This window comes from Tachypleus tridentatus, chromosome 6 (assembly GCF_004210375.1).
Source record: "Tachypleus tridentatus isolate NWPU-2018 chromosome 6, ASM421037v1, whole genome shotgun sequence".
Classification (NCBI taxonomy): Eukaryota; Metazoa; Arthropoda; class Merostomata; order Xiphosura; family Limulidae; genus Tachypleus; species Tachypleus tridentatus.
The window spans coordinates 124,996,243-125,005,539 of record NC_134830.1 but is presented as its reverse complement, the minus strand read 5'-3'; the positions used below and the strand labels follow the sequence as shown (position 1 = coordinate 125,005,539).

Below are 9,297 nucleotides of genomic sequence, written 5' to 3'. Positions count from 1 at the left end.
TGTTAACCACAAAATTAAATGGTTTTAAAAATAGCCAGAAAACATTACTAGATAACAAAAGGATCCATAAACTAAAAACAACATTAAACATTGTCTGAACTTGACTGTCATCAAGAATGTCTCTTCTATTCAATGAAAGACATCAAACCAGGATATTTTGTCACTTCTTTCTATGTTAGATGTGCAAAATAATGCTACATACAATTAATACCTGTGTCAATAGAAAATCTCAGTTGGTATTGGTACTTATTGTACAATATTCCTTTATAAATCTTCTGTTTTGAAGCAAACCGCACATGTAGTCTAATTTATACTGGCAGTACTCTCTCTCAGAATGTTAACGTTCTGTCTTTTATAATAACTGGTAAAATTAATTCCTACCATATATTTTTTTATATTAAACACAATTTGAAAAGTAATGTTTATACTTTAATTCTACTAATAGAATAGAAAACATGAAGCTAAAGGAAACAGTACTATACACTAATAATGTGTGTATTTTCAATGAGTTATGTCATGGAGGGAATTTATCTTGTTTAAAACTACCATAATACTTTATGAACAAGTTATTTTTAATGCAATCATAAATACACTGAAGACTTAACCTATATATAATCTGCACACAGTTTAGGTTTTATTTTTTATGATGGAAAACCTTCCTCCATTATTGATTTCTGTTGGACTGTCTCAAGTTTCTCACACACAGACTTCAGGTGTCCCTGAAGACTTTGTATAGCTTCCTAAACAAAAAAATAATGAATCTGATGTTAACTTTTTAAATTTCAATATTTGTATACATAGAAAAACAGAGTTATGAAACCAAGTACACAATGTTCTAATTATATTGTAAAAACACACTTAAAAACAGACATCTAACTCTTTTATAGATTGCCAGGTCTAATCTGAGCCAACAATCACAGTATATAAAAACAGGTTTCTAATGTGAAACAACAAGTATGGTATTTAGAAAACAGATTTCCAATTCATTTTACACATGGCGGTATCTAATCTGAGACAACTAATATTTAGAAACAGGTTTCTAATTCATTTGAAACAAAGCCATATCTACTCTGAGACAACTAGTATTTAGAAACAGGTTTCTAATTCATTTTACACATTGCCAATATCTAAGACAAAAATTACAGTACTTTTAAAACAGGTTTCTTCATTTTACACACCATACAAGAGAATGATGAAATTAGAAGTCCATGTAAATTCTGAAGGAAACCTTTCTTTAATCATGATGAGTATAAAAGGTCTAAACTTTCATGTTTTCTCAAAGTAAATATTTTAACCCACAACTAATAACAAAAACCTAGTAAGAGACTAATGTTTGTTCTGTAGAATATGTTGGTCAAGTTACAAAAAGACTAACCTCTTTTATAACACATAAAAATAAAGAGATAAGTCAGATTTACCATTTGTTTATTTTCTGTTTCACGGATCTCTTTTACTAAAGTTGAAAATTCTTTTTTGATTTCCTGAATGTTGTGTATCATCTTGACAGGATTAGGCTACAAGACATGAATTAGTTGAAATAAGAACAAAATAAACTAATATTTTCATTTATGATACCATTTCGTGATAGATGTTTTACTGTCTTACATTTTATGAATGCACAAACCTATGGTAAAAACTGTTCATGTTGCTTGTCTTCAGTAGAATGATTACAAAGTCACTTTCTACATTACTTCAGTTATTCAGACAGCAGTTACACGAGTACACAAACACTATAGTTAAGACAGCAGTTACACGAATACACAAACACTATAGTTAAGACAGCAGTTATTTGTATATGATGATGTAATTTAGATATCTGTATTATGTTTAAACTGTCCTGTATATGTGGAATTAACAGACACACCCTTTATAGGAAAGAAGTTATCCGAGAAGACAGTTTTATATTTGTTTTATAATGTCAACAAACAAAAATGTTCAAAAGGAATTTCTGCTGTAAGTGTATTTGATAAAAATTCTTTAATGTGTGTTATGTAAATAGTACATGATTATTAGAAACATCTCAGTCATAGAAGACTTCTCCGACAGATTCAAATATTCTTGTAATTGTACATGAGCAACTGAGTAATAAGCAATACACAGTCTAATATGACACTAATGACTATCACTGTAGAAGTGGAACTTCTAATGATGACATATTTGAAGTTACCGTTTCAGATCTTTCCAGTGTAGTGTCAGCACATTTGCATATTTTAAAGCAAGAATCATTCTAATAGCCTTCTCTTCATAAAACAATATTAACAGTTGTTTAAGGCATATAAAATGAATTACTGCAGCTCAAGAACATTGTAGCTCTTCACTTACAAAGTTTCTATATATAAATGTCTCTATCAACCACCAACTGATGGACTAAATAACTTATTTAATATTCTATGGTGGTTTAAATATTTTGCATCTCTAACATGCAAAATTACTTCATCCCAAGACATCTTATCAACCTCATACTGTACCAACTTAGCTAGAAATAACCAAGTGAAATTGATGGAAAGGAACAGTGTAATAACTCGAACTACCACAGATCCCCCCCTGTTCAAAACAGAAAGAATTCAAGATTTCTGTGTTAATACTGATGTTCTTATCACAAACCCAGAAATTTAACTGAAACTCACCAATGTCTCCAAGAAGTTTTAAATTTTATAAAAAAAATAAGATAAACATGAGAATTAAGTATATATATAAAATGTAATATAATATAATATTAACCATCAAACAACCTAGAATTTCACACCACCTTATGAATAGTTGTCTCTCTACATATGCCCTCATCACAAAAATAAAGTGATAAAGATGTATATACTGAAAGATAACAATATTTTATTATAATAATGTTCCAGGTTCTGCATGCTGCCCTTTAAATTGTTTCCTCCATCATCAGTTGGGGTCACTGTCATCACACACCCCTGTCCAAAACAATAATGACGAGGGTGGTCACTGTTAACATACACTACTGTTCAACATAGTAATTTACCATAAACTTTCAACAGATCTTCCACCATAAGTAGATGTCTATTTCAAATTTCATGTTTAAGCTGAAAACTTGATTGTGTAATCAAATAGGATAGATGTAATTCCAATTTTGTCAGATGCCCTCTCAAGAAAACAGCCAATTATTTCAAGATATGGCTTCAAACCTTTCTTTATTATTTTGACAATAGTAACAGGAGATATGCTCAACTTCACTATAATGTTTTATGGGTTCAGATGGTGTACTTCATTTGTAAATGTAACCTTCAAGGTGTAAATTAGAGTGTTACTCTAAATTTGTTTCATGTTAGTTTTGAAGTCAACTGCTGGACTCATTTTTCTCCTTGCAAAATTTTACACATCAAGAGAGAACACTAAACCCTGATTTTTTTTTTTTAATGTCACGTTCTTTTTATCTATATCATTTTGTTGGAGGAATAGCATTCTTCAAAACAAAAAATGTTGTGTCACTTCCTTCAATCATAACTTCATCCTTAACTTACTCTTTCAATTTCATCTTTTATTTATATAGTTATGGGATGAACATGTCATCACCCGTAATACCACATTTCACACCTACAGTAACATTCAATATCAATACCATATGCAAGTAAGGCTTATAAAGTGCAAGTAAACACAGTGTAATGATAAATATCTACATCAATTATTGTGACAAAAAAACTACTTATACAATTTGTCTATAAATAGTTCTAACAGAAGAGAATTTGTTATAAAATTACTAAAAACATTTATATTCAAAACAAACTTACCTCCTTGTTGTCTGTAATCTTGGCAAGTTCATTCTCCAGTTTACACTCAATAAAGTTCAAATCTGAATCGGCTTTGTTGAACTATGCATAAAAGAAAAAGTTATAAACTGTTGACAACAAACATATTTACACACATGCACTAAAATGAAAAGTAAATTATAAACTGTTGACTGCAAACCAATATATATATGTATATGCAATAAAAGGAAAAGTACACAATACACTATTAATTAGAAATACATTACCAACAGCTGGGTGAAACTTTATCATAAATGTACTTAAAAAATACCTTAATATTTTTTTTTAAATAACTAGGGGTAACAAAAATATCAATTGGACTGTGGACTTTCAGTACAGTTATTCCCAAATTTCCATCTCTAGCAAACTAAAATAAAGACTTCTTGTGTTTTTTACTTGAAAATGTTACACGCTGTTAAATATTGTCTGTGATGACAATAAAGGGGTTAGATGTTTTATGAACTTATTAATTACCCAATTTTTCATTATAAAAAATATTAGATTAATACTAAAACTTACAACCTAATCTTATGTGTACAATAATATTAATAACTTGATATTCACAATACGGAAATCTAGCTGTAGCCAGTGTTAAACTAATTTCAGTATTATTACTAAATACAGATCACATATTACAGTCTTTCCTTCCCTTCTGCTACATTTTATTAACCTAAACTGTCACTAGGCAGCTGTGGGAACTGAACTTTGAAGACCTGCCTAGTCTTGAGAAACAAAATTAAACACCATTTTTAGTTGGTTCACCATTCAAGAAAACTCCAATATATTTTTAATTCAGTTATTTTTATATACACAAGCTTTTACGTTTGTTCGTAGTTTTTAAAATGTGGTGAAATAAATATCGGATTATTTCGTAAAATGTTAAAGTGTAACTGTAACAGTTTCAGATCGATCATACTGTCATTCTTTATGAGGAGAGGAATTGCAGTTTTTTTTAAACTTTAGTCATTCATAATATTAAAACTTAGGAAGTTTAGAATCAGCCCTACCCAGACTAATAAAAATATAAAAGTAATCATAATATTTAGCTTCAAAATGTAACTTCTAAGTTAGCATATAGTTAGGCTTACCAGTACCATAGTAGTCTCAGTGTTATTTTACAAGTTAAAGCCCATTGTTTAATACAGTGGCAATTGTACTACTAGGGTAATAATTATTTCTGTTATTATTAATAACAATAATACTATTATAATTAAAGGTAATAGTAATTACTAATACTTGTAACAGTAATACTGACTTCTACGTGTAATGTTACTAATAACTAAATTTTATTAAAATAGAGTAATAAGCACTTATTATGTAAGGAAACGTATTTCGTATCCGTTTTAACGTGAATTTCAATTTAAACTATTTAAATATACTATTTAATAAAGATTTATCGTAGTTTCTTACTAATGCTTCCAACTTCTCCACTGTGGCTTCCATGTTCTTCGTAGTCGTTTACGATAAGCAAAATTATGACGCCAAAAATGAATGAAAATTTACTTCTTAAACTAAATATAAAATTTATTGTATGGTGTTGATGTTATATTTCTTATAATAAAATAAGAAAGTGATAAAAATTACGGCAAACTTGATTTATACGTTGTTAAAAACAGATACATAAGATACCTTCTAGTTTGACTGTGTGGGTATTTGGGTATTGATGTTGTTAAATACCCAGGAGGGTCAGGTACATTTGACCTCTTCCTCCCTCCCGAACGATTATAGCGTCTGTCTTTAGGGTTTTTTTTTTTTTTTTTTTTTTTTAAGCTTTGGGCCAGAGTAAAAGTATAACATCATACTCAGGTCCATTTCAGGGCTCAGTCCATGCATGGACGAACAAGAAGTTTTTTTTTTTTTTTCCATTTAATTTTTTTTTTTTTTTTGTATTTTCATATATATATATATTTTTTTGTATTTTTTTCTCCTTTTTCTCGATTGAGAGAATGCTACTACTACTTGTAGTAAGACAAACACTCACACAGAAAAGAAAGTAATAATAATAATTATTATTCAATACTTGAATAATAATTCAAAAAGAGAAGAGAAAAAATAATAATAATAATAATGATTAAAAAAAGAAAATAATAATTATAAAAATAAAAAGAAACAAGGACTAAGTGTCTAGTGGATAGTGGCCAGCTTGTGTTACATTTCTTAAATATATGTTAAAAGGGGAGAGGTATTTAGGACCATTTACATCATGTACGTGATATCTGTCGAGATCACACATTAAGTCATTTTGTGCCAATTCTTATTGAAATATTTTAGAGAATTATGCAAGAGTCTTTCAGCTATTGTATCTATGTTTGCATACTTGTGCATGAATGTGGTTGAGGTGCTACGTGGTACTTTGTATGCTGAAGTTAGTACAGAATTTTGTATACGTTGAAGTTTCTGTACATGTGTGGGTGCTATGTTAATCCAGGCAGGTGATGCATATTCTATTGTTGGTCTAATGTACGTTTTGTAGATTTTAAGTATGTTGTCTGGTGATGTTCCTTGGATTTTACCTGAAAGACTTCTTGCATAGTTTGCTCTTTTCCAGATTCGTATCAGTACATTTTTAATATGTGGTAGCCACGTTAATTTTGAGTCATAGGTTAGACCTAGAAATTTAGCAGAAGTAGCAGTCAGTAAAAGTGATCCATTCATATAGAGTTTTGGTGGATCTTTTTCAGCTTATTCAGTCTGCTGAATACTATGACTTGGGTTTTTGGAATATTAATTTTGATTCTGTATTTCTGGCAGTATTCTTCGATGTTATTTAGGACTGGTTGTAGGTTCGTTGCTGCTATTGACGGAGTGGGGGCACTTTTCCAGACTGCTACATCGTCAGCGAACTGTGATGCATAACCTAAATTTAGGTCCGACAGAGGCATATTACTCACGTACATGATAAATAATATAGGGCTAACAACCCCTCTGCGGGACTCCTGCTTCGGGTGAAAAGGACCCTGAGTGGGCCCCATTTACATTTACTTTACACATTCTGTTATCCAGGAAGTTGGACAGCCAGCGAATAGTTTCCTGGGTATTGCCATTTCAAGCAATCTATGTCTTAAGTTGTTATGCCACACTGTGTCAAATGCTTTCTCAATGTCGAGAAAGCAAGCTACAGTGCATTCTTTTTTGTTGAAGCTGTCGGTAATTGATTCTGTAAGTCGAATCAGGTGGTCTGTAGTTTGGCGGTTTTTCCGAAATCCGTTTTGAATTTCTGGTAATTTTGAATTTTCTTCTAAGTAAACTGACAGACGATTACTAATTATCCTCTCTAATACTTTGCCAATACAACTGGTTAAGCTAATCGGGCGGTAGTTGTTTGGTTTATTCGCTGACTTTCCTTCTTTCTGGAACATTAATACTATTGCTTCCTTCCAAGAAACGGGGATATATCCAGCTGATAGTGAGAGATTAAATAACGCTGTTAGGTGTTCATATAATCTCTGAGTGCCTTGTTTTAGGAGGATAGCTTGAATACCATCTTCTCCAGGAGCTTTGTTTTTTGTGTTTTTAATAGCAGTTACTACTTCTGTAACAGTGATATGTTTTACCAGTTGATGAGTGCTCCAGTCTTTTGTTTTTTCTTGGTGTGTAATATTGTTGACTGGAAATTTAGGTGTAAAAAATGCTTCTGTTTTGGTCAATAAAGTTTGTGACTGTATTATAAAAGTATCTGTTCATGTCTGGTTCATGATGTGTTTTGAACGTGTTTTCTAGGTGTTTTTTAAATATCTCGGCTTTTTCTGTGTTAGTGTATGCTGTTTCTCCATCCAGTTCCAGTGGTGGATATACTGTGTTTGTTGTTCCTGTGTTTGTAAATCTTTTCAAATGTGTCCAGAATTGTTTAGGATCAGTTTTATGATTTAGATCGGAACAGAAGGTGTCCCAGTTTTCTTGTTTCTGTTGTCTGATTAAGTTTCGTATTTTATTTCTTATTGTGTTTATCTGAGTTTTAAGTGTGGGGTTTCGATTTTGAATGTACTGTCTGCGGAGTATATACCTTCTATTAACTATGCTTATCAGCTTTCGAATTTGCCGCTGAGAAAGAGTTAACGTAAGGGGCTGTATATATTATTTTCCTATTCGGATGAAAATTTTATTTTCCTCTGCGTTTTAAATAAGGAATGTTGATGTGAACAGTTACTATTCTAATTTTCTTGTTGTTCCCCTTTTTTGGCGTTTTAAACACACGTATATTAAATAGCCAAACTCTAATGGTCTACAATTAACATTACTCATATTTTCATGACTGTTTATAACAAAATCCACTGTAAATTACAAAAACATAGTTGAGACTTATATACAATGCTGGACAAAATCTTAAGGCCAATGAACATAAAGAAAAAATATGCATTTTGCGTTGTTAGACTCAACCACTTATTTGAGTAGAGCTTCGAAAAATGAAAATAAGAAAAGATAAAATAAAAAAATAGCATTTAAAAGGGAAAATGTGAACACTATGAAACTAGATTAAATACTAGCTGGTCAAAAGTTCAAGACCGTACCAAAAAGAAGACCTAAACAGGAAAGGAAATGCCAACAAGAAGTCTCAGTGGTGAGTTAAACGGCCGTCATTGCGAATAACTGCACACATTTGCTTTGGCATGGTCGATATAAGTGTTTGCAAAAGGCTGGCTGGAACGTTATTCCAAGTGGTAAAGATGGCTTCACGAAGTTCATGCACTATTTGGAATTGACGTCCATTTCTATAGACTTCCCTTGCCATCCACCCTCAAACATTTTCAGTGGGTTTCAGTTCGGGCGAACACGCTGGATGGTCCAAAAGAATCACATTATTCGTCATGAAAAAGTCCTTTGTCCTGCGGGCATTTTGGATTGCAGCATTGTCCTGCATGATCCAGTCATTTCCACACAAGCGAAGGCCTTCAGTCAATAAGGATGCTCTCTCCAACATGCCAATGTAGTCAGCTGCTGTTTGACGCCCCTTTTTAACCTGAAGCTTCATTGTTCCATGGAAGGAGAAAGCATCCCAGATCATGATGGAACTTCCTCCACTGTGTCGTGTAGAAAATGTTTCCGGTTGGATATCCTTATCGTGTCAGTAACGTTGGACCATCCAGGTTAAATTTTTTTCTCATCAGAGAACAAAACCTTCTTTCACTTTAATACGTCCCACGTTTGGTGCTTCTCAGCAAAGTTTAACCGAGTTGTTTCGTGGTGTGGAAGGATGCGTGGTCTTTGAAGACGTTTACGGTTTTTAAAGCCTTTCTCTCGTAGATGCCGTCTTATTGTTCTTGAGCTGCATTCTGCGTCCGTAAGGGCCTTAATCTGGTCCGACGATCGGCTGGTGTCTTGCCAGACAACCCGTCGAATCCTCCTGCTCAACGCCGGCGAAATTTCCTTGGACCGACCACTTGAAATTCTCGTTCTGTATCCCTCAGGGTCTTTTAAGAAATTTGCAACAGCAGTTTTACTACGCCCAATCTCACCAGCAATGGCACGTTGAGAGAGACCTTGCTTTTGCAGCTCGACAATTCTGCCACGTTCAAACACTGTCAACTTT

The 9,297-nt window shown here is 32.4% G+C and overlaps 1 protein-coding gene across 3 annotated transcripts; it reads right to left on the bottom strand.

The window, feature by feature from the left end:
• Nucleotides 1-554: 554 nt before the first annotated feature.
• Nucleotides 555-7,871, bottom strand: LOC143253586 (SKA complex subunit 2-like). Of its 3 annotated transcripts, XM_076507675.1 has the most exons (5): nucleotides 7,774-7,871; nucleotides 5,181-5,399; nucleotides 3,753-3,833; nucleotides 1,419-1,514; nucleotides 555-740 (listed from the first exon to the last, which is right to left on the bottom strand). In XM_076507675.1, the coding sequence occupies exons 2-5, from the start codon at nucleotides 5,211-5,213 to the stop codon at nucleotides 642-644; spliced, it is 309 nt and encodes a 102-aa protein (XP_076363790.1). In that variant the 5' UTR covers nucleotides 5,214-5,399; nucleotides 7,774-7,871; the 3' UTR covers nucleotides 555-641. The 3 variants fall into 3 exon arrangements, with proteins under 3 accessions (XP_076363790.1, XP_076363791.1, XP_076363792.1); XM_076507676.1 differs by lacking the exon at nucleotides 7,774-7,871 and having other exon boundaries at nucleotides 5,181-5,419; XM_076507677.1 differs by lacking the exons at nucleotides 5,181-5,399; nucleotides 7,774-7,871 and adding an exon at nucleotides 4,859-4,883.
• Nucleotides 7,872-9,297: the final 1,426 nt, after the last annotated feature.

What these genes read in the sequence shown, in the direction of transcription:
- LOC143253586 (XM_076507675.1), bottom strand. Translation starts at nt 5,213, where the DNA reads ATGGAAGCCACAGTGGAGAAGTTGGAAGCATTA. An exon ending in TGGAGAAGTTGGAAGCATTA is followed by an intron (nt 3,834 to 5,180) that starts GTAAGAAACTAC and finishes TTTTATGCATAG; the next exon opens with TTCAACAAAGCCGATTCAGA. An exon ending in AAACAGAAAATAAACAAATG is followed by an intron (nt 741 to 1,418) that starts GTAAATCTGACT and finishes TTTTTTGTTTAG; the next exon opens with GAAGCTATACAAAGTCTTCA.